The 24,594-nt window shown below is 43.9% G+C and overlaps 1 protein-coding gene across 1 annotated transcript; it reads left to right on the forward strand.

Annotated features, from left to right (window-relative positions):
- Positions 1 to 17,936: 17,936 nt before the first annotated feature.
- LOC141027464 (F-box protein At5g49610-like) lies at positions 17,937 to 18,713 on the forward strand. The gene has a single exon (XM_073504514.1). It carries the CDS (start codon positions 17,937 to 17,939, stop codon positions 18,711 to 18,713), a length of 777 nt encoding a protein of 258 aa, XP_073360615.1.
- Positions 18,714 to 24,594: the final 5,881 nt, after the last annotated feature.

Raw genomic sequence — 24,594 nt, forward strand, 5'->3', positions numbered from 1 at the left:
AAATTAGATGGAGCTACAACAATGTTCACATCACATTTATGAGAGCCTCACATTAGCTATCATATAACCATTTCTTTACCAACCACGCTACTAAAGAATGTACGAACATTCCACCTTGACAAACAATGACTCCAACAAATGTCCACACAATAGATTCTTAAGCCCAGAGAAAGTATGAAAGGAATAAATGTCCAACAGTTAAACATATATTTTTTAGAAAAGTTGGTTAAACCTCCGGCAATCAATGCATGCAGCTATCTTTATTAATTATTTCACAAAGGTCTGACAAGAACATACATCAATCCACCCGAAGCCACCACTCACACCTACAAACTCGATAACGTGGAGTGCTCTCACCTCTCATATCTAAAACCAGTGTCATCGCCGATCCATCCACATAACGTACCGCACTAGTGGAAAATAGCTAGCGACAACATTCGTTGGTGACGCGCCATTTTGAAAGAACGCCAGCACTTTTTTTAAATAGTAGTGGCGTCGGTCTATTTTGTACTCCCTTCGTCCCAAAATAAGTGACTCAAGTTTAGTATAAAGTTAGTACAAAGTTGAGTCACTTATTTTGGGATGGAGGGAGTACAACATAGGCATGCAGTTATTGCTGGCGTAGGAATAATAGGGAATGCCACCCGTAAGTGGGTCCCAACGTTCTGCCATGTCCCAAGTTAGAGCTGGCGGATCAAAATTTCATGACGTCGGTACTAATCACAATATCTATGGCGTTGCCTGGTAAGTGACGCCAGTAGTAGTTTTGGCGGGCCCATCTAATTTTTAGCCAACATAACACCGACATGGGCATTTCTTAAATGCCAGGGATATAAAAGTTTCTAATGGCGTTCCGTAGTATGTCGATGCCGGTAATTACGTCGCAACACATATAGATATTTTCTTCTTCTTCCTCCCTCTCTCTTTGGCCTCTCTCTCTCTATCTCTCTCTCTCTCTCTCTCTTCTCTTCTTATTGAGAAAAAGACCAAATATTTTTTCTCGATTTCTTAAGTAGGTATCTAATTAGCTTGATCTAAGCGAGTTCACACACTCTCACTCGCTAATTAAGCTAGGTACTTCTCTTCTCCACCCACTCAAACACACACCTTGCATTAAAATTTTCACCACACTCCATTAATGGCGCCTCCAACGGTCCGCCGGCCCCCGCCCCCCCGCCCCAGCCCCCTCTCCCGCACGTTTGATGAGGTAAAAAAGACCCAACTTCTCGTTAAATTGATGTGCATATATCTGTGGAATTCGCATATGGATGGATATGTGTGATGGATGTGTACGTGTGTGTATGTGTGTGTCATTAGTTGCTAGCTATAGAAACTGCACAATGCTCGTGAATTGTCGTTGTGTCGTGCGATATCAATATGTTTCATTTTGCACGAACGTCTACAGCTAGAGTTGCCAATGTTTTGGCGAAACATTGATTCATTTCTGTTTCGTCAAATTTCCGGCACTCATAATTTCCCTTTTTTAAAGCAAAGGTGATGCCGAAATTTTTTATGGCATGTCATTGCTAATATATCTAATTATTTTGGTAAGTTTACCTTTGCAGCGCTAGTTGATCGTCGCCTATCGAAATATTCAATATGGATCGGAGTGTGAAGGCCTTTCTCAATTTTGCGGTGGCAAATATGATACAAAAGGGTGAAGTGCAGATATTATGTCCATGTTCGACATGCGAAAATGGAGTTTTGCACAACCCGTTCGATGGCAGCGTGCTGGCACACTTGCTCCATCGCGGTTTCATCGAAGGTTATACACGGTGGACAAAGCATGGTTAGGAGGATGTTAGCGATGATGAAGGAGGAAACAATGATGCGGAAAACTTTGGCGATGAAGAGCCGCCAGAAGGAGGAAACAATGAACATGCGCATGGAGGAGGAAATGATGAAACGCCACCTGAACATGAAGAGGATCATGAGACTGTCACACAAGATATGTCATTGGCTACAATGATACAAGATCCTTATGTCAAAGATCTGCTTAGGAAGAAGACGAGAACCGAGAGAGCTGCTATTAAAGAGGCTCTAAAGTTGGCGCAACTAGAAACAGACGCGAAAACTCCACTATATGAAGGTTGCGATTCCGAGCACACCCGCCTGCACGTCACGCTCAAACTTCCGGACATCAAGGCAAGATTCAAGAGTATAGATGCAAGTCTGGATGCTACATCAGAATATTACACAAAGTTTTTCCGAAGGGGAATTTCTTGCCTCGTAGTGTAGATGAGGCGAACAAGATCGTGTGCGTGCTTGATTTTCCGCATGTAAGATATCACGCATGCATAAATGATTGCATCTTATATAGGAATGAGCAAGATAACAAAACTGTGTGTCCAACTTGCAACCAACCCACATACAAGCCTGGAAAGAAGGAACCTCGAAAGTTTGTATGGTACCTTCCGTTGGTTCCTTGCTTGCAGTGATATTTCACAGGCCCGAAGGAAGCAAAGAACATGACTTGGCACAAGACAAGAAAGTCTAAAAATGATGGGATTCTGAGACATATCGCAGATGGTTGTCAGTGGAAAGCACTAGAAAACACTGTCATTGCTAGGTATAACCCACTAGAGTTAGACCTAGGGTTTTCACCTCGAAACTCGAGATTAGGTACTTGAGAAGCACCACCAAATTGAAGAAATCCTATATTTTCAGCACAACTTGCCATGATCCTAGCAGCTATACGCATGCACAATTTTAACATGTGAAGCCACACAAATGATGACCATGCCCGCACAAGCAGGTAGTCAAACTATGACAAGAGTTAGTTGCCACCAAAGGCTCAGAATGGCGGAGGAAACTATCATACATATAATAAAGATTGATGAGGGAGGAAGGTCACAGACACTGCCAAACTTCCATTTCAGGATGCTCCGACATCCCCGCACCATCCTCATGAATGACATTCGGTGGCAGATCCACACAACACTATTAAATTAGATGGAGCTACAACGATGTTCACATCCCATTTATCAGAGCCTCGCATTAGCTATCATATACACATTTTTTTACCAACCACGCCATTAAAGAATGTACGAACATTCCACCTTGACAAGCAATGACTCCTACAAATGTGCACACAATAGATTCGTAAGCCTAGAGAAAGTGTGAAAGGAATAAATGTCCAACAGTTAAACATATGGAATCCAAGATGGAAGATTACTCTATATAAACCTTAATGGGAAAGGGCAGAAGGACACCACATCTTCCTTTGAGGTAGATTCTCTATCCAATAAGATTAATGTAGCCGTTTGTAGCATATTGCTTACTGAACCGCCAACCTCTACCATCCTACTTGTTGAGGTCGCATGAAGGCAAGAGGAGATGGGGACACACAACTAACATACCCTGTGCAAGATGAAGTAGAGAGGAGCGAGAGAGGATGGCCGCGAGCCATATCGGTTGGAGGATATGCACCAGGATGATATGGCGATGCAAGGGAGAGAGGCGACACATGAGAAGCAAGAGAGGAAGGAGCTAGGTTTTGTGGATGAGTTGGTAGTTTGTAAACTATGCTTTAATTGTCATTGAGACGCAATCATATCCTCTATTTGCATCTCATAAACAAATCCAACTAATAGGAAAAGGTACATTGACGTAGAGTCGTCTGGTAGCCTGCATAGTGGTAGGAAGACTCCATGTGGAAGGAATCTTTTGCTTCAGGCGGTGTTTAATTGCTCAGATTGCATTAGATTCTGGTATCACACGTTGTTTAAAGCACTTCTGGGGCAGGTAGGAGGAAAGACCGAATGAGCCGTTTCGACTAATGCGGACTCGCACTGACCACAACGTTAGAAAGATTCTCTCCTTTGCCCTGCCATGTTGCATCCTCCTCTCACAGCGCATGCGGGAAGCCGCCGCTACCAAACAAGACACCATGCGTGCTACCAAACCCCACTAATCACCATGGAGGGGTCCAAACTATATGCTTCGATTATTTTTTGCATCATTTTTTCTCTACCAAACCCCGACCAGTCTGACTCGTTTCCCTCATGCAGCCCGATGCAATTGCTGCAGTCTATCAATAGCCCCTTAGTGCTGCTCTGGGTGATGAGTTCTACCACCACATATAACTTTACCAATGTTGGCCATTCTATCACACTCAAATAATGCGAGGTGGCTGCATTGCTTTGTGTAGCAGATTCACGCCTTCCAATACAAACTGATGTACTATCCTTAGAGCATAGTTGATAATATAGCCAGTTGCTGGCTATAGCTAGTTGCCATGCCATCCATATCTAATGTAATAGCCAACACCTATAATACTTGGCTTTAAGAAAGTACTACTTTGTCAACACATGGTCCATCTTTCACTCTCCACTACTAGAGAAAACCTTACTAGTGGCGCTAGGTTTTTACATACCAGTAGCGCGGGCACCCGCGCTACTGCTAGGGCGCTACATCTATTATTTAACAGTAGCGCATTTCTAAACAAGCGCTGCAGCTAAAATACTTAGTAGTAGCGCATCTTTCTCTACCAACGCTACTACTATCATCACATAGTAGTAGCGCCCTATTTTCTCCCCACGCTACAACTAGGTAAATAGAAATTAAAAATAATAAAAAGAAGTCAGATGCAATATTCGTGGAAATCAAGACAGGTCCAATGCAAATAAACTATGTTCACAGAACCATCTCACAAACATTAACGACAATACCACATTTAATATAACCACACAATCTCATAAACTCATATATAGTAGTCAACAATGCATGGATAGATCATAGTTGATAAGTCTACTAGGTAGTCATACTAGCATATATATATGGTTCGGCAGCCACATGCATGCATATGTAGTTCTAGATGATATCGATGACGATCATCATCCTCAAGCCTTGGCGGTGGGTGTTCCTGATAGTAATTCGGATGGCCTGTCCAACATGAAGATTCTTTCTGACGAGGAAGCTCTTCCACCCAACCGAGTTGAAGTGTGTGCGACCGTCCGTGTCCACGCCGTACGCACAGGTGGTGACGGAGCCCATCGCGGTAAGGTGTATTCCAGCGAAGCCATCTTCATCAGGCTTGATACCACAACTCTCAGATATGCTCTTTGGCAATTTCTGAATAATAAAAACATATCAATTAATAAGTAGCCTCACACATTCTACCATATCAAAAGACAGTACTACATTTCTACTAAGCATGAATTCTACTAATAATAAGTATATATGGATTCTACACTATTAACAGTTCTTTGGATTCTACACGAAGCATATATATCATCGGATTCACTAAGCATATATATCATCGGATTCACTAAGCATATATATCATCGGATTCACTAAGCATATATATCATCCGATTCACTAAGCATATATATCATCGGACTCTACACTAAGTATAACAATAAAGCATGCATATCATCAAATTACTACAGTAAATGCAACATACCATGGCATGCCGATCAACCATGGTACTTGTCAGGCGGGTCACGAATGGCACCCCGACGAAGTCAGCACGTGGCAGAATTATGTCCCATAGGTTGCACACCTCCTCCTCACTCAACCTCATTCTTTGAGCTACGATGACTTCATCAAGTGGGTCGTCATCATCCTCATCATCCTCATCATCTTCATCATCTTCCGCTTTGTTGACATAAATGATGGCTAGCTTGCGTCTTTCTGCTCTGAAGGAGAAGCTGATCAACTCGCCACCGGTGATACTGAAAGTGCAACTATCCCTGGGTGGTTTTGGTAATTATTAACAACATATAGCTCATTAAGCTAATGCTATTTCAAGATAAATATTTTAGGAAAGCTCAATGATTGGCATGGCATGGATTAGGAATGTGGACCCCTCAAAATGCTAAGGACAAAAGATTGGCTCAAGCTCTAAAGCTAAGACTCTACATTTTACTTTTAGTGATCCAAGATCACATTGAGTCCATAGGAAAAGCCAATGCTATTAAAAGGGGATGAGGTGTTGCTTAATGGCTTGATTGCTCAAAATGCTTAGTGATATGCTCCAAAACCCTCAACCACTTTCTCATATCCACATATGTCCCAAACCAAAAGTCAAACTCGGCCCCACCGAAACTTTCTATCCGGTGCCACCGAGTTTAGTTGACATAGCCACTGCCACAAAACCCTAGTCACTTCGGTCTTACCGATAGGGATCTCGGTCTCACCAAGATGGGATTGCAAACTCTCTGTTTCCCTTCGTAACGTTTCGGTCCAACCGAGATGAGCGATCGGTCCCACTGAGTTCCTAATGCAAACTCTCTTTTTCCCTTTCGTAATGTTTCGGTCTCACCGAGATGAGCAAATTGGTCCCACCGAGTTTGCCTGACCAACTCTCTATTAGCTTGTTACCAAAATCTGTCCCACCGCGAGTTTGTGTAATCGGTCTCACCAAGATTACGTTATGCCCTAACCCTAATGAAATCGGTCCTACCGAGTTGACATGTCGGTCCCACCGAAATGCCTAACGGTCACATTATGAACTAAATCGGTCCGACCGAGTTTCATGAGTCGGTCCCACCGAGTTTGGTGATTTGTGTGTAACGGTTAGATTTTGTGTGGAGGCCATATATACCCCTCCACCCACTCTTCATTCGTGAGGAGAGCCATCAGAATATGCCTACACTTACATCATACATTTTCTGAGAGAGAACCACCTACTCATGTGTTGAGATCAAGATATTCCATTCCAACCATATGAATCTTGATCTCTAGCCTTCTCCAAGTTGCTTTCCACTCAAATCATCTTTCCACCAAATCCAAATATGTGTGAGAGAGTTGAGTGTTGGGGAGACTATCAATTGAAGCACACGAGCAAGGAGTTCATCATCAACACACCATCTATTACCTTTTGGAGAGTGGTGTCTCCTAGATTGGTTAGGTGTCACTTGGGAGCCTCCGTCAAGATTGTGGAGTTGAACCAAGGAGTTTGTACGGGCAACGAGATCGCCTACATCATGAAGATCTACCCTAGTGAGGCAAGTCCTTCGTGGGCGATGGCCATGGTGGGATAGACAAGGTTGCTTCTTCGTGGACCCTTCATGGGTGGAGCCCTCTGTGGACTCGCGCAACCGTTACCCTTCGTGGGTTGAAGTCTCCATCAACGTGGATGTACAATAGCACCACCTATCAGAACCACGCCAAAAATCTCCGTGTCTACATTGCGTTTGCTCCCTCCAAACTCCTCCCTTTACCTTCATCTGCAATGTCTTACATTCCACTGCTATACTCTTAGACTTGCATGTGTAGGTTGGTTCCTTGGCTAGTGCTAAGTTGCTAAAATCTGCCAAGACTTAAAATTGGGAAATGGCTAGATTTTTATTAGGTCAAGTAGTCTAATCACACCCCCTCTAGACATACTTTCGATCCTACAAGTGGTATCAGAGCTTTGGTCTCCATTTGCCTTGATTTCCATAGCTTTTGGTGATCATAGCCTTGGTTTCACAACCTAGGAGAGTATGGCTTCTAGCGAAGGAAATTACCACCGTAGAGGTCCTTACTTTGATGGTACTAATTTTGCTAGTTGGAAGCATAAGATGAAAATGCATATTCTTGGACATAACCCCGCCGTTTGGGCTATTGTGTGTATTGGATTGCAAGGTGAATTCTTTGATGGGAGAGAACCGAACCGTGAAGCTACCGCGGAAGAGTTGAAGATGCTGCAATACAATGCTCAAGCTTGTGATATTCTCTTCAACGGATTATGCCCCGAAAAATTCAACAAAATCAGCCGTCTTGAGAATGCGAAGGAAATTTGGAAACTTTGATTGATATGCACGAAGGTAACGACTCCGTCAAGGAATCCAAATTGGATGTGCTTCAAAGTCAACTTGACAAGCTAAAATGTACTCTAGGCTTGCTCTCATCACAAATGAGATTGCCAGCTTAGGAAGTGAAGAGATGACCGATAAATTCATCATCAAGAAGATCCTAAGAGTCTTGGATGGAAAATATGACACCGTGTGCACATTGATCCAAATGATGCCCAATTACAAAGATCTCAAGCCAACGGAAGTCATTCGAAGAATTGTTGCTCATGAGATATCACTCAAGGATAAGGAAGAGCTCCACAACAATTCAAGTGGTGCTTACAAAGCCTCATGTGATGCTCCCGCATCATCAAGTGAGAAATAAACCTTCAATGAAGAATTGAGCCTAATGGTGAAGAACTTCAACAAGTTCTACAATAGTAGAAGCAAGGAAAGAAGTTCCAAGTCAAGGTCCTACAATGACAAAAGATCTTCAAGTCGTGAACGAAATTGCTACAATTGTGGAAGACCCGGACGCTACTCCAATGAGTGTATGCTCCCTACAAAAGAAGAGAAGATTCTCTGAAAAGAAGAAGTAGAAGAGAAGAATCACCACCAAGAGAGAGAAGGAGTAGAGATGATCGTTACGAACGTAGAATCTCTCGGAGAAGCAAGGATTCGGAAAGGAAATCATCAAGGAGCTACATAAAGCGAAGACATCAAGCTCATGTTGGTGAATGGGTATCCGGCTCCGACTCCGACCATCAGTCCAAAAGAAGTTATCACTCCGACTCCGATTATACTCAAGATGAAGGTATTGCCGGTCTAGCACTTGTGTCAACCAACTCCTATGACATATTTGACTCACCAAATGAAGGAATTGGAAGATGCTTCATGGCTAAAGGCCCAAAGGTATCACACCCTGAGTATGTTGATTTCAATAGTGATGAAGATGATTTGCTAGGAGATGATGATTTACTTGTTGACAACTCTAGTTATGAAAACTATGATGAACTTGCTATTAATCATGCTAATCAAGATAAAACGAATAACGATGATAAGAAGGAGATTGAGCGTCTAACTAAAGAACTAAACGCTCTTAAGTTAGCTCATGAAACTACCTTGGAAGATCATCGAGAACTTTTAAAGACTCATGAGAAGCTATGCTTTGAGAAGCTCAACCTTGAGCAAGAGCATGAGTTCTTAAAAGCAATCAATGATGATCTTCGCAAGAAAAGTTCTTCTTACATTGCCAAGTATTTACTCTTGTCTACTTATATGCCACAAGTAAAATGCAGCAACAAGACTAAGAAAGATTCTTCATCTAGTAGTAACAACAATCATGCTAAATCCAATGTTGTTGCTTCTAGTAGTTCTCTCGATTCCACTAATGATTCTCTTAGCCAAGTCACACTTGAGCAAGAAAATAGCTTATTTAAGGGAATTATAGAGAAGGGTGTCTACAAGAGTCTTGCCGGAAGCAAGCAATTTGAGGAAATTGTACACAAGCAAGGAAGACACCGGAAGAATCAAGGTATTGGTTTTGAACGAAAGTTCAATGCGAATGGAGTTGAGTGGGAAGAAGATCAATACCCCAAGACGAAGTTTGTTCCTCAACAAGAGAAGTATGATCCTACTTCTTTCCAAGGAACACAAGCTCAAGATGATCTTCCACCACAAGACCACAAGAAAAAAGGCAAGGACAAGCTTCAAGAGGAGATTGATGCATTTGAAGAAGCTCCCAAGGCCTTGGTCAAGTGGGTTCCCAAGACTACATCAATTTCTACTTCATCTAGTACGACTACAACTCCAAGGATTCCCATCAAGATGGTGTGGATCCCGAAGAAGAAGAACTAGAGAGTTCTTGAGGGTGACTCCGCCAACATACATCACTCATATCTTTTGGCAAGGACGTGTGCAAACAACTTCCATATCTTGCACTAGTTCAAGGAGTCACAAACCCTCTTGTTGGTAAGACAAGGGACAAGGTAACCTAATGCTTTCATGGACACCATCTATGTGTACATCACTCTATGTCTATGGATATCGTTGTTTGTTCCTTGTGGAACTAACCCGTGTAGGTATTGAAAGTGCAACTTACTCCAATGGATTGCTCCAAATGATCTACATCAACATTGAGCATCCACATCTTTGAAGTCATCATCGACAAAACCCAAGGTTAGTTCATCCCTCTTAAGGGGGATATCACATTTAGGGGGAGCTTTACTCTAATCAATTGAGCTAAAGCAACTCTAATGATGTGAACACAACAATGCTTTATGTAGAAGTGGTGACCCCACTTGTGCTTAAACGATGAGTATGACCTATGATCAAATGTTCTCATTTGACTCCTAAGTCAATATACTCATATATAGATGACCTAGTCATCGCCAATTGCCTGATAGATGCTAGAGTGTTTGTGCATGCTTTGTCATATATTTCATTTGCCAATTTATTGTGTGAGCATGTTGGATGCATATTTTACTCATTCGAGGACATCCATTTGTTGCTTTGATTGTTTGGTTTTCTCTTTTGCCAAATGGGATGGACAAGAATGCCTAAGAACTCCCACTAGCTATCTATGCTCTTCTCGTCTCAAACTCTATTCATGCTACATCACAAAGTATGATCAAGTCAGATTCGAACCACACTCTGTGTGAGGAGCACTCGGAGTCCCCGATTCGTCATAGACTTAAACTTCCAAAACCTCTTTGTGCATTTCGGTATGACCGAGTCATCCACTTCGGTCACACCGAGTTCACTAAGTTGATCTAGGTTTTCAATCTCGGTGCAACCGATTTGAACTTTTCGGTCACACCGAGTTGCAGTAACCGCTTGCGATGGAACAACTCAGTGCCACCGAGTTGTTCCACTCGGTCACATCGACAGGGACGGGATATATAAACCCACGGGTGAGATTTTGGAAATTTCGTCAAACACCTCAGCCCGCGCATGTGTCCTGCTCTGCCTCCTCGGGTCTCCGAATCCTCTCCTCGCCGCCAGCGACCTCCCACCGCTGGTTTCCATCACCGTCAACGGAAATCTGCTCCGTCGTTGGCGCCGTAGCGAACCTCCGCTGAACTAGGGTATGGGTTCGACTCTATGTGCTAATTCCTTAACTCCGATTCATAGCACATTGCCTTGCCATGATCTTTACCACGTATGCAAACGTTCTATCCACAGAAAACATCCTTTAGGTTATATTTGATCTGAAAATTTAGGTTTAGGTCTCCGCCGAACTCATCTCGGACCGACCGAGTTGGAGAAATTGGTCTCACCGATTTGGCTTAGGCCATAGCCGATGCATTTTCGGTCTGACCAAAAACTGCGCATCGGTGTGACCGAGTTCGATTCTCTGTGAAACCCTAGAAGTCTTGGTGCCACCGAACTGTGACTCGGTCTGACCGAGTTCACTAGTTTAGGCTCCAAAAATTGCTTCGGTATCACCGAGTTTATCAAATCGGTAGCTCCGAAATGCTTTCTGTGGAGAATTAAAACTAAGTTTTTAAGTCATCTGTTTTGCAAAAACCTCTGCACTTTGTGATGCTCATCTACTCTACCTCCTCTACATCTATTCACAGGGTCTGCTGTCAGTGAGATTGCCGAGATGTCTAACCAGAGTGACAGTCAGAACAGATCTGAGGAACAAGTGCAATTGAGTGAGGGTTCAGATCCCTCGAGCAGCTATGATGAGGGCAGCAGGAGCACACCTAGTAACTTGCCCAAGGCAGCCACCAGAACAAGGAAGAAGAGAACCTCAAACTCTGAGGATGAGGACTATGTGGCTGTTGAGGATGAGGCCAGCTCAAAGAAGAAAGTCTTGAAGAAAGAGTATGGCACAACTGCTGCAACGAAGCCAGGCTTGAACAAGAAGGCACCTGCCAGAAGAACCCCAATGTCAAAGCCAAGAAAGGTAGCAATAGGATAGACAATGAAATACACAATAGAATCTGATGATGGTGAAGCAGCAGGAGATGACAAGAAAAAGAAGAGGGCAAGAACCACAAAAGCAAAAGTTCTTGGAAAATCAACTATGGTAAGAGAGTCAGAAGAGGAAGAGGATGTTGCACCAGCACCCGAAGCTCAGAAGATTATGGGAGATGCTATCAAGTCAGGGGCTGCTCCATCAAAGCCCAAGACTGCTCTCAAAGCTCAAGCTCAGAAGCCCCCAAAGCCCAAGAGGAACACTAGAAGTATTCCTGCAGAAGAGAAGAACAAGGCCCCAGTGCCTCAAGCTGAAGAAGAGGATGATGAGTCTCTTGTTTTGAGAAAGTTGAAACCCAAGATTCCAAACCACAATGATGCTCATCCAGTGGCTGAGGACATGCACATCAGAAAGGATGCTGGACTGAGATTGTGGAGACAGTCTGATCCTTATGCTGTGAGGAGGAGGACTACAGTTGATTACAGATTTCATACAAAAGAACAGCAAGACTTCTATGAAGCAATTTTGCTTGACAAGAAGCCAATTGTATGTGACATGAGATGGGTTGACTGGGAGTACATCAAGGAGAAAGAAGACCACTTCCCAGGAGTTTATGACAGCTTCAAAGCTTGTGGAGTAGATAAGTTTGTTGGGCAGAAGCTCACAAAATGGAATGATGAGCTGATCATGCAGTTTTACTCCACTACACACTTTTACCCAGATGGGAAGATCATATGGATGTCTGAAGGTACAAGGTACCAATCTACTGTTGAAGAATGGGCTAAATTCATCAATGCCCCAGAGGAACATGAAGATGACTTGGATGTGTATGCAAAGAAGAAGAAAGACCACAACTCCATGGCAAACATGTACAAAGAGATCCCAGATAAAGCTTTGGAGACTCACAAGCTCGGATAAGTACATTACTTGTTGTCTGGTCTGCCTACCATCAACACCATCCTAAGGCACACTCTGCAACCCAAGTCAGGAGATCACAAGATGATCAGAGGACATTCAATCAACTTATTGCAAATCTTTGATGTCCCTCAGTAGTTCAAGGTCATGAGTCTAATTGTAGAGACAATCAAGAGGACAACTGCTGACCAAAAGAGAAGTTGTGGATATGCTCCACATATTTAGGAGCTCATCAATGCTAAGATGGGCACATGAACATACTTGTTGGACAAGGAGCATCTACCTCTCTATCCTGAATTTGAAGACAACAAAGTTGTGATGAATGAGGATGAACCTTCATGGGCTCAAGCACTAGAGAAGAGAGCCAAATCTAAGGTTGAGAAAGCTGCCAAGATGCCAAGTGTTGAGGAAGCATCTCAAGTTTTCCTGAAGAGCAAGCAAGATCAACTGGCATATCTAATCCAATCTACTTTGAGGATTGAGAAGGGCTTGGCCACCCTGACTCAAGACCAGGAGAGTCTGGAGAGGATCATAGAGACAAAATTTTATGATCTTGATCTAAAGGTAACTGAGATCCAAACAACAGTTGAGCAGCTCCAGGAGGAAGCAGAAGAGAGGAAAGGGAAGGCAACTACTGATGCTTTTCAGCGAGTGCCTAGAGGACAGAGGTCTGCAGCAGTGCCTGTACCTGACTAAAGAGCCACAACATCAGCACCAGCAACTACAGCGTCAGTGCCACCTCCAGCAGCCACTCCACCAGCTCCAACTACATCAACAGATGCCTTCGCCCTTGGAGTTCTCTCTACACCACCTCCCGAAGACCAAGCCTGAGAGACGCATAGCACTATGCATTTTCAAACTTCTTGGTAACTTGTTGGCAAAGGGGGAGAAATATGTATAGATCATAGGCTTCGAGAGAGAGAGAGAGTGTTTTGCCTTTTATCTCTCTTGCTTTTGGTTGAACCTTTCTGTGTGCTTGGTTGATACTCTATGTTTGTGTGAGATACTTGTTTGATCATGTGTTTCATCATATGCTACTTTAATGCTTGCCTGGATGATATTATATCTTATATCTCTTATATGATCATTCACTTTGCTTGGTGATGAGTGCATACTTTTAATCTTATATCATTTTGAGCGCTCCACCAAGATGTATGTGACATGGAAGAGTGACCCATGATCCTAATTGATCGTGCATTTGCATTCAAACGCAAATCTTAAATAATGCACAAATTAAGGGGGAGCTCTTGCTTATCACATATTTTTCAAAGCGACGATGTATTTCAATTTTATTATCATTTGTCGAAGCTTTGATCTATATGTTGTCATCAATTACCAAAAAGGGGGAGATTGAAAGTGCAACTATCCCTAGGTGGTTTTGGTAATTATTAACAACATATAGCTCATTGAGCTAATGCTATTTCAAGATAAATATTTCAGGAAAGCTCAATGATTGGTATGGCATGGTTTAGGAATGTGGACCCCTCAAAATGCTAAGGACAAAAGATTGGCTCAAGCTCTAAAGCTCAAGACTCTACATTTTACTTTTAGTGATCCAAGATCACATTGAGTCCATAGGAAAAGCCAATACTATTAAAAGGGGATGAGGTGTTGCTTACTGGCTTGCTTGCTCAAAATGCTTAGTGATATGCTCCAAAACCCTCAACCAAATTTCTAATATCCACATATGTCCCAAACCAAAAGTCAAACTCGGCCCCAACGAAACTTTCTATCCGATGCCACCGAGTTCAGTTGACATAGCCACTGACACAAAACCCTAGTCACTTCGGACTTACCGATAGGGATGTCGGTCTCACCGAGATGGGATTGCAAACTCTCTGCTTCCCTTCGTAACGTTTCGGTCCAACCGAGATGAGCGATCGGTTCCACCGAGTTCGCAATGCAAACTCTCTGTTTCCCTTTCGTAACATTTCTCTCTCACCGAGATGAGCGGATCGGTCCCACCGAGTTTGCCTGCCCAACTCTTTGTTAGCTTGTTACCAAAATCGGTCCCACCGAGTTTGTGTAATCGGTCTCACCAAGATTTCGTTATGCCCTAACCGTAATGAAATCGGTCCCACCGAGTCGACATGTCGGTCCCACCGAAATGCCTAACAGTCACATGATATATGAACTAAATCAGTCCGACCGAGTTTCATGATTCAGTCCCACTGAGTTTGGTGATTTGTGTGTAACGGTTAGATTTTGTGTGGAGGCCATATATACCCCTCCACCCACTCTTCATTCGTGAGGAGAGCCATCAGAACATGCCTACACTTCCATCATACATTTTCTGAGAGAGAACCACCTACTCGTGTGTTGAGGTCAAGATACTCCATTCCAACCATATGAATCTTGATCTCTAGCGTTCTCCAAGTTGTTTTCCACTAAAATCATCTTTCCACCAAATCCAAACCTGTGAGAGAGAGTTGAGTGTTGGGGAGAATATCATTTGAAGCACAAGAGCAAGGACTTCATCATCAACACACCATCTATTACCTTTTGGAGAGTGGTGTCTCCTAGATTGGTTAGGTGTCACTTGGGAGCCTCCATCAAGATTGTGGAGTTGAACCAAGGAGTTCGTACGGGAAAGGAGATCGCCTACTTCGTGAACATCTACCCTATTGAGGCAAGTCCTTCGTGGGAGATGGCCATGGTGGGATAGACAAGGTTGCTTCTTCGTGGACCCTTCGTGGGTGGAGCCCTCCGTAGACCCGCACAACCGTTACCCTTCGTGGGTTGAAGTCTCCATCAACGTGGATGTACGATAGCACCACCTATCAGAACCACGCCAAAAATCTCCGTGTCTACATTGTGTTTGTTCCTCCAAACTCCTCCCTTTACCTTCATGTGCAATGTTTTACATTCCGCTGCTATACTCTTAGACTTGCATGTGTTGGTTGGTTGCTTGACTAGTGCTAAGTTGCTAAAATCTGCCAAGACTGAAAAGTGGTAAAAGCCTAGATTTTTATTTTGTCAAGTAGTCTAATCACCCCCCCTCTAGACATACTTTCGATCCTACAGATACACATGTGGGTGATGAAACGGACCCATCCATCTCCTCCCACCTGCGTCATATTTTGTCTTTTCTCGACCTCCATAGTGTAGGGGCCCCCAGGAGCCTCAAAGGTCACAGAGTCTCTGGTCAGCTTGTTGAGTTCCGATCTCACATTGCATGGGACGATCTGTGTGCAAAAAGCAAAATGATATATACATGATGCATTAATGCTAATAAAACTAAAAACAAAATAGTGGTTACTAGTTTCATATAATTTATTACCGCCGCATGAAGAAAACTCGACTGGTAGTAGATGCCGAACAGCGTGCCAGTTGCAACGCTACTGGTGCAGCTTGACTTGCACCGTCGACATGGTGGTGGTGGTGGTGGCGCCATTTCCCCAAAATTCCTATGCACCATAACTATATGATAAATATTCTAAAAAGTTCTGAAACTATATGACGATGGAGAAAAAAACACTATGCACAAGCAAGTTTGTCTCCATTAATCATACTTTGCAGTTAGCGTTTCACCGGTAGACTACAACAATGTTGGCTGCCTTCTTAGCCCAAGATGCATTGTTAGTAATGTAGTAGTACTACAACTTAGGATTAAGACGCAAGATGAACAAGAGCTCTTCAGACTGACACATTGCGCAAGCAGACAAGCAAAAGTAGTTCAAAAATAGCCAAATTCTGGCCAAATTTTTGCCCATGGAGCCGAGAGCCTCTGGATTCAAATTACATATAACATTTGTACATGAACATGTACATCTAAACTTTTCTTTTTTCTTTTTTTACATTTGCAAAACCATTTTGAGCGTGTAAGAGCAAATGCTCCCTGGAGCCGAATTGGATATCTGGTGGCTACCATCCTTTAAAAAAAGTTCCTATAGCAAGATAAGACTACCTATAAAAGGGGCATTGCAAGTGTGCATGCTCACTCGACTAACAACCCAAGTAATTATAATTAATTAAAAATCAAAGTACCAACCCCTGAATCACGAAAGGCCAGCACACTGCAAGTGCTCACTTGACATTATAGCCCTTAAAAGCATATACGAACAACACTTCAAGTGTGCATGCCAAATTCTAAGATCTAGTAACATATAAGATGATATGTGATACTAATTAACAGTAAGATCTAGAGATGCATATGTGATACTAATCCTATTAATCCATATGTGATACTAATTAACAGCAGGATAGTGGGGCAGCAAGGGGAGTGGGGAGGCGGCCGGCGGCAGAGGGGGCGGCGAGAGGGGGGAGGAGCACCGCGTAGGGGCGGCGAGAGGGGGAGGAGCGTTCCTTAGGGGAGGACGAGCGTTACCTGCGGCGGCGGTGGCGCGTGTGGTGGTTGGGGTGCTGTTGCGGCAGCGCCGTCGGCTGGGGTGAGGCGGGAAGGAACCCTAACCGCGGCGGCGTCGTCGGGCGGAGGGAGAGGATCGATGTGAAAGCGAGAGGGGTGCGAGGGGGCGGTTAATTATCTTTTTGTGTAGTAGTAGCGCTGCGTATGGGCCGGCGCTACTCCTAAGCCCAATAGCTGTAGCGCCCGTTCAAAGCAAATGCTACAGCTAACTGGGCTACCGTTTTTGCCCTGCAGCCCACCTAACAGCAGCATGGCCCAAGCTAACAAATGCTGCTGTTATTAAGTAGCAATAGCGCGTTTTTACCAGGCGCCACTGGTAGATACCAGTAGCGTGGGGTATATAACCCACGCTACTGCTAAATGTCTATCTATAAGCATTTTCCTAGTAGTGCTCACAAACCTTCTTGGAGTTTGTGCGACAGCCCGCTTCTCTTTTCTCTCTTCCAACTCAGCAACAATATAATATTTAAATCCTTACAGCCTGCTTAAGTCACCTTATTATACTTGCTCTTACGTTGTTGTTGACCTATTGTTATAGGTCGTCTCTTGGCATCAACAGGAATGTTCGTGCAAGATTGACAAGAAGAAAATTTCCTTGATTATCAAGAAAAGCTAAAAGAAGTCCTTGAACTTTGAACGCACAATGCCTCAGCCACACCACACGAGCACGAGAGTTTTGTTTTCTTTAGCAAAACACTAATGGCCCATCCCGCAACCCACTGACGGGCCAACCCCTAATGGAAGAAAATCAAAGTTCCTTGCCTTTGGCCGTAGGTTTCAATCCCCTTGCTCGACTCAAGGCTCGATGAAACCGTCGGCCTTCTTGCGCCGCCATGTTCGTCCTGTCGGATCGCTCCTTCCACTCATGAAGGTTGTATCTCAACTCTCAACTCATGTCTGGTAGGCAGCGCAGCAGCATCCGGCCACCATCGCAAACTCCTTCACCGATACTCTGACCTCCCTCTCTATCTTCTTTCATTGCAGGTCTTCCTATCCTCCCCACGGCGGCATGGCGGCCGAGAGGCTTGCCGATGATCTTCTCATCGAGATCCTCTCACGCGTCTCGGCAAGGTCTCTGTGCCGCTTCAAGTGCGTCTCCAAGCATTGGCTCGCCCTCATCGGCCACCCCGATAACCGTAGGATGGTCCCTCAAACCCTAACCGGATTCTTCTACACTAGGAGTGACAATGGGCAGTTGCCTCTGGAAACAGAAGTATGCTTCACCGGTGTCTCTGGGAAACGCTGCCCTCCGGTCGACACCTCTTTCACCTTCCTGCGTAGCCACCGGCGCGTCAATCTACTGGATTGCTGCAATGACCTCCTCCTCGGTCGCTGGTACGACGTCTCTGCTCCGGATGATGAGTTCTACTATATCGTGTGTAATCCTTCCAGGGAGGAGTCGGTCAAGTTGCCGAACATCAGTCATGCCGACAATGTGCAAGCACTGCGTTTGGGTTTCGATGCGGCTGTGTCTACCCACTTATATGTGTTTGCATTCTTGGAGGATGTCCATTTTAACTTCTACCTTGCCGGAGTGGAAGTGTATTCACCGGAAACCAGAAGATGGGTTTACAAGGAAATTGGATGGAACAAAAGAATTAAGCTTCCTGCTTGGCAGTATGATGCTGTCTTCCTCAATGGCTGCTTGCATTTTTATGCCTCTGGCAAAAGTTCACCGTTTTATATACGTGTGGTGGACATGGAGGGGAAAACATGGCCGAACATTGGTATCCGTGGTAAGCTGTATGGTGGTCCTATTCGGCAGTCACAGGGCCGTTTACATTAAGCCAATTTTAAGAAAGATCACCATGGTGATGTGGTTCGATTAGTAGTCTATGTTCTCGATGAGTATGGCAGCAAAGAGTGGATATTGAAGCATAGGGTTGAAAGTTCAGATATATTTGGAGCAATAAATGTTACTGATTCTGATCATTTTACAATTCATTCAGTTGATTCGCGTTGGATTGCGATTCATCTGCAATGTAACTTGATCTTCTTCACCATGGGGTCAGCTTCCACATTAATGTGCTATGATATGGACCGTCAGCAAGTTAAAGTGATTTGCAATCATGATGGTATCCACGTCTACCATATGTGCCATTGTATGTAGAGTTACAATCACTTCATACATGACATCTGTATGAAATTCACAGCATCCATGACCTCACACTACCAGAAACTGGACTATTCCCCACGGCTAAAAACCGACAGCAAATTATGAAATACCTTCAGGAAAATATTTCCTGACGGCTATGGTTGGAGTCAATTGTCCATGCATGCTTTTTGTTGGGAAACGTAGTACAAAACAAAAAAATTCGCACCTACAATCAACAAGATCAATATGAAGATGCATCAATGATCAATGACTGTGATGCGACATAAACTCGTATCTTCCATTTTAAGTTGGGGAAAATCATAAGCATCTTATTGACAAAGAACTAGCCAATGATTGCTTGTCTTTTACTTGCATATGTCTGAAATAGTTTACCTTTGCTCTTATATATGTCTTAGTTGATCATGAAACACATTGGATGAATATGGTGTCATGATCATGAAACACTTTGGATGAATATGGTGTCACTTTTGTTGATGATAATTACTTTTGTTGCGTGTTTTGAATAGAAAATGTGATTAGTAGAACATCAACAATTTGTGATTGGATCATAATGTTGATTCTTTTGCTAGACAAGTTTGTTACTCTAAAACTGAAGACATCCAGTTTGCCGGTGACTTTTGTTGAGATGGGCATTTGAACAATGTCTGTAAGAAGAAATGTCGTGTCCCTTTTCATGGTAGTTTCACTTATTTCTTGTCAAAGAAAAAGTGTTAATTCTAGTTGTATGGTCAGCATTTTTCGCAACATGCACCCCACTATCCCAATACAAATTTATAGTGTTGACTTTGGACGCCCTGTAACACAAACAACAAGTGGCAGTCCCTGTAAAAAAATTTGAAATAACAAGTGTTTGTTCTACTTCTACCATGTCTGCTTATGTTTCCAGATACAAGTAAATGATCCACGAACAAGAGTGAAAGACGGCACCACCTGTAAATATATAGCATACCTTGGAAAAAAATTATCTTCAGGTTTTCTCCCGTTTTATAAACGAGTTTGTATCCCAGTTTTCACACAGGGCAAGGATATCAACCTCGAGCCTCCAAGAGAAACTGAAACCAACCCTGCCATTTGTCATTTGCTCCCTTCTTTGTATCAGGGACAGCGCCAGTATTTATGAAGAGATAGATCTGATTAGTAGGAAGGTTTGGCTGTAGGAAGGTTTTCCGAACAGAAAGTGCTCCAGACGACTAAAAGAGTGTCGTTCACTTTCCAAAGTACTTCAGTCGATCAGTACAGTGTTTCAGCGTCATTTCTGAAACAAAAATTACAGAATGAAACATGCACCTTTGTGTTGCCGCGCCCCTCTCATTCGCTTGCCTCACGGTGTCGTAGACGGCGCTGCTGTTCAGGAGGAACGAGATTGTTACTCCCTTGGTTGTTCGCGGTTTAAAAGTGGATGGATGTAGGAGGGCACTCTTGTGCACATAAGGATGTTGCATAAATCTATGGGCACTCAGAATATCAGTAAGCTTGGGTCGCTCGCTTCTGAACATACATATGAATTCTGGCAGCCGGCTAGCAAGGAATCTATGGGCCAAAACCCACTTCTTTTCAGTTTCTGATTCTACAAACCTAGAACCAGCTGAGGAATCTGAAAAGAACTAGCCATATGTTGTTGAAGGCGCTGGTCACTGATGACCCGGTTAATTATGCCAGCACAACTACCATCTCCCTACATGAAATAACACATCCACAAGCAAAGAAAAAACCTTTTTCTGTATATTCCTTCTCTCCGCTAGATTGAGACAGAAGAGAGGGCTGTCGCCCAGGGAGATATTAGTACAATGCTGCCGTGAGGTTTAGCCCAATATATTTGTGTATATTCCTACTTTTATGTTTTTTTGGGTTGATTTTTTAAAGGGGTCTAGTGGAAATGTGACATGTACGGCTTAGCCCAATATACTAATCATGGCCCATTAGCCATCCCTGTCGCTGTAGGTTTAAATCCCCTCCCCCGCCCCCTAGGTTTCATCGCCCCCCTGCTCCGTGTTTGACGGCGCTGCCGCCGCCGCCATGTCCACACCGCTGGATCGAGCCCGCCCGTGGGAGGACGGACTCAAATCAACTCGGATCAGGTATGCAGAGCAGACATCGCCATGAATCGTCGCGACCACTGTTTGTGATGAGTTGTACTCGTTGTCCAGGGGACCATCTTCGACTGTATTGACTTACAAAGGATACGAGATAAATGGGAATACATTTTACACGATCGCCCAAGATCAAAAGAGCACCAACCAAAACAGCGGTGTCCGCTTTGATGCAGCAACCGAGAGGGGAAAGGACACATATTATGGTTACATAATGGACATATGGGAACTTGACTACAGACATGATTTTAAGGTCTCTTTGTTTAAGTGCAAATGGGTCAATCTGTCAGGAGGCGGGGTACAGGTAGACGCACAGTACGGAATGACAACAGTGGATCTGAACAATCTTGGGTACACTGACGAACCGTTCGTCCTAGCCAATGATGTGGCACATGTTATCTATGTGAAGGACATGTCTACCAGACCGAGGAAAAGAAAAGATAAGGAAGCGAATACATCATACGATGAGCCAAAGCGGCACATAGTTCTTTCAGGAAAAAGGGACATTGTGGGAGTGGAGGGCAAGACGGACATGTCTGAAGATTAGGCCCGTAAGCCTGCTTTAGAGAGGAGCTCGACAGCTCAGGCGCACCGCACCTTATAAACAGGTGCGGCTCTCTCTTAGCTAGCGAGGTGGGACTAAACTCACCACCACGCCGCTGTGCAAGGCCATTGGTCCCGGTTGGTGGCACGAACCGGGACCAATTCCACCCTTTGGTCCCTGTTGGTGCCACGAACCGGTACTAATGAGGCTGTGGCCCCACGAGCACCTTTAGTACCTGTTCGTGGCACGAACCGATACTAGAGTTTCTTACTAGCTAAGCAGTTTTTTAGTCCCACCTCGCTAGCTGAGAGGCACTAGGAGCGGTTTATAAGCCCTGAGTGCAGAGACGATGAAGAAGAGGCGCAATGCTCACGTTGCTTAGCTTCAAGCCTTGAGGAATAAGGTAGACTACATCGAGCTATGTGCAGTGCAGTCTACACTATTCCGAAAGGCTTGAAGCAAATCAACGCGCATTGCGCCTCTTTTTTATTTTTAATCATTAAAAGCAAAAAGAATTTTCATAAAGAACTTTTTTTGATAGAAACTTTAATAGCAGAAAGAATTATCATAAAGTAAAATAAATAAGTAATTAGAAACAAAATAAAATAAAATAAATACGTTTTTTGTTGTAAGTAGAAATAAAACAAAATAAATATAGCAAAAAAGAAAATAAAAAAACTAAATACAGCAAAAAGAATTTTCATAAAGAACTAATGGCACTAATAGAAAGTTTATATGTTTTCTAAAACTAATGGCACTAACAGACAGTTTATAATTTTGCAGACCTAAAAGCAAAAAGAATTAAAAAATAAAGCAAAAAACAAAAGAAAATAAATAATGCAAAAAATTTAAAAAACTGCCACCTATTGGGCCACCACGGCCTGAATACGACTAGAAACCCAACCTGGGCCAGGATTCAGGCCCGCAGAAGGCCCAATAGGCCAACAGACAGCACAATGTGACATTAGGCCCGTGAGCCTGCATTTGAGAGGAGCTCGAGAGGGCAGCCGCAGTGGAGCTTATAAACCACTCCGAGCCCCTCTCAACTAGCGAGGTGGGACTAAACTTTTGGCCGCGGGCAGCGCAAGGCCTTTGGTCCCGGTTGGTGTCACCAACCGGGACCAATGCCCCCTTTAGTCCCGGTTGGTGCCACCAACCGGGACCAAAGGCCGTCGCCCTGCCCCCACGCGCCGCCCCGCCTCGTGCTCCCCTGCTTGCGCGCGCCGCCTCGGCGCCCCGAGCCCCCCTGCCCGGCCCGCGCGTGCTCGCCGGCGGCCTCGCCGCCCCCGCCCCGTCCCGGCCCCGTGCGCCGGCCCCCTTGCCGCTCCCGCCCCCGCCGTCGCCATCGTCCTAGCCGCCCCCACTGTGAGAGCCGCCGCCCCGGCTCTGTTTTTTTATTTTTATTAGTTTAATTTTTTTGTTCATATGTGATGTATATGTGTATGTGGCTACAATGTATATGTGAACAAAATTTTTTTTTGTATGTATGTAGATGTTCAAAATGTATGAATATATATGTCAAAAATGTTTTTTTGTTCATAGAAAGTTTTTTGTTCATATATAGAAAGTTTTTTATATATGACAATGGATATATATGCGATATATATGAGAAATGATGATCCACATGGAAAAGTTTTATATATGCAAAAGTTACAATTTTAGAAAAGTTTTATATATCTAGCTAGGAAGGGAAGAAGAAGAAAAAGAAGGATAGGAAAGAAGAAAATAAGAAGAGGAAAGAAAGAAGAAGAGGAGAAGAAGAAGAGGAGATATAAATAAGAAGAGGAAAAAAGAAGAAAAAGAAGAGGAGAAGAAGAAAAAATAGAAAATATTCTATTTTTTCTTCTTCTCCTCCTCTTTTTTTTCTTCTTTTTTTTTCTTCTTTTTTTCTTCAATCCTCTCCTCTATTCCTTTCTTCTTCTCTCCTCTTTTTATTTCTTCTTCGTTTTATTATGTTTTATCGGGTCTGTCGTCGTCGATATATACCCCTCCCGATAACTTCAACACGAGGGGGGATAATTTCAACACGAGGGGGGGTCGATATACCCCCTCCCCGATAACATTATTTTCCCGTGTATATATGTCGTCGTTGTCGATATAACCCCCTCCTGATAACTTCAACACGTGGGGGGGGGTCGATATACCCCCTCCCCGATAACATTATTTTCCCGTGTATGTATGTTGTCGTTGTCGATATTACCCCCTCCCGATAACTTCAACACGAGGGGGGATAACTTCAACACGAGGGGGGGTCGATATACCCCCTCCTCGATAACATTATTTTCCCGTGTATGTATGTCGTCGTTGTCGATATAAAACCCCCTCCCGATAACTTCAACACGTGGGGGGGGGGTCGATATATACCCCCTCCCTGATAACATTATTTTCCCGTGTATGTATGTCGTCGTTGTCGATATATATAACTCCCTCCCAGATAACTTCGACATGATGGATGGTCGATATGTATACCCCCTCTCGACCGTGATAACTTATACCACGGGAGCACCCCCCGGCCCTCTCGCTCGACCAAAACTCTCGAGGACACCCAAACCCTAGAAAAAAACGATGTCGGTCTCCTACCCCCTCCCGCCGCGCCCCTACCCTTGAAGCGTTGCCTAGGCCACCCCAAACCCGGAATAAGCTAGGTCTACGTTTGCACTAATATATCCACCTGCTGTCATGTTTGTGTAATAATTGCCATGTTGTAATATTTGCAGAAACAATGGAGCACGGACGAGATGAGCAAGCAGAAGATGTGTTGGGGGACATAATCTTAGACGGAGGTGATATCTTGTCGTATCTTAACGACAATGATGGTCTGGAAGAACAGGGTGAAGAAGCAGGCTGCGGTGATCGAAGAGTGGAGGAGGAAAGACATGATTATGATGGCTCCAATGACCCAATGCTGGTGCAAGAA

Source organism: Aegilops tauschii, chromosome 7 (assembly GCF_002575655.3).
Source record: "Aegilops tauschii subsp. strangulata cultivar AL8/78 chromosome 7, Aet v6.0, whole genome shotgun sequence".
Lineage (NCBI taxonomy): Eukaryota > Viridiplantae > Streptophyta > Magnoliopsida > Poales > Poaceae > Aegilops > Aegilops tauschii.

What these genes read in the sequence shown, in the direction of transcription:
- LOC141027464 (XM_073504514.1), top strand. Translation starts at nt 17,937, where the DNA reads ATGGCGGCCGAGAGGCTTGCCGATGATCTTCTCATCGAGATCCTCTCA.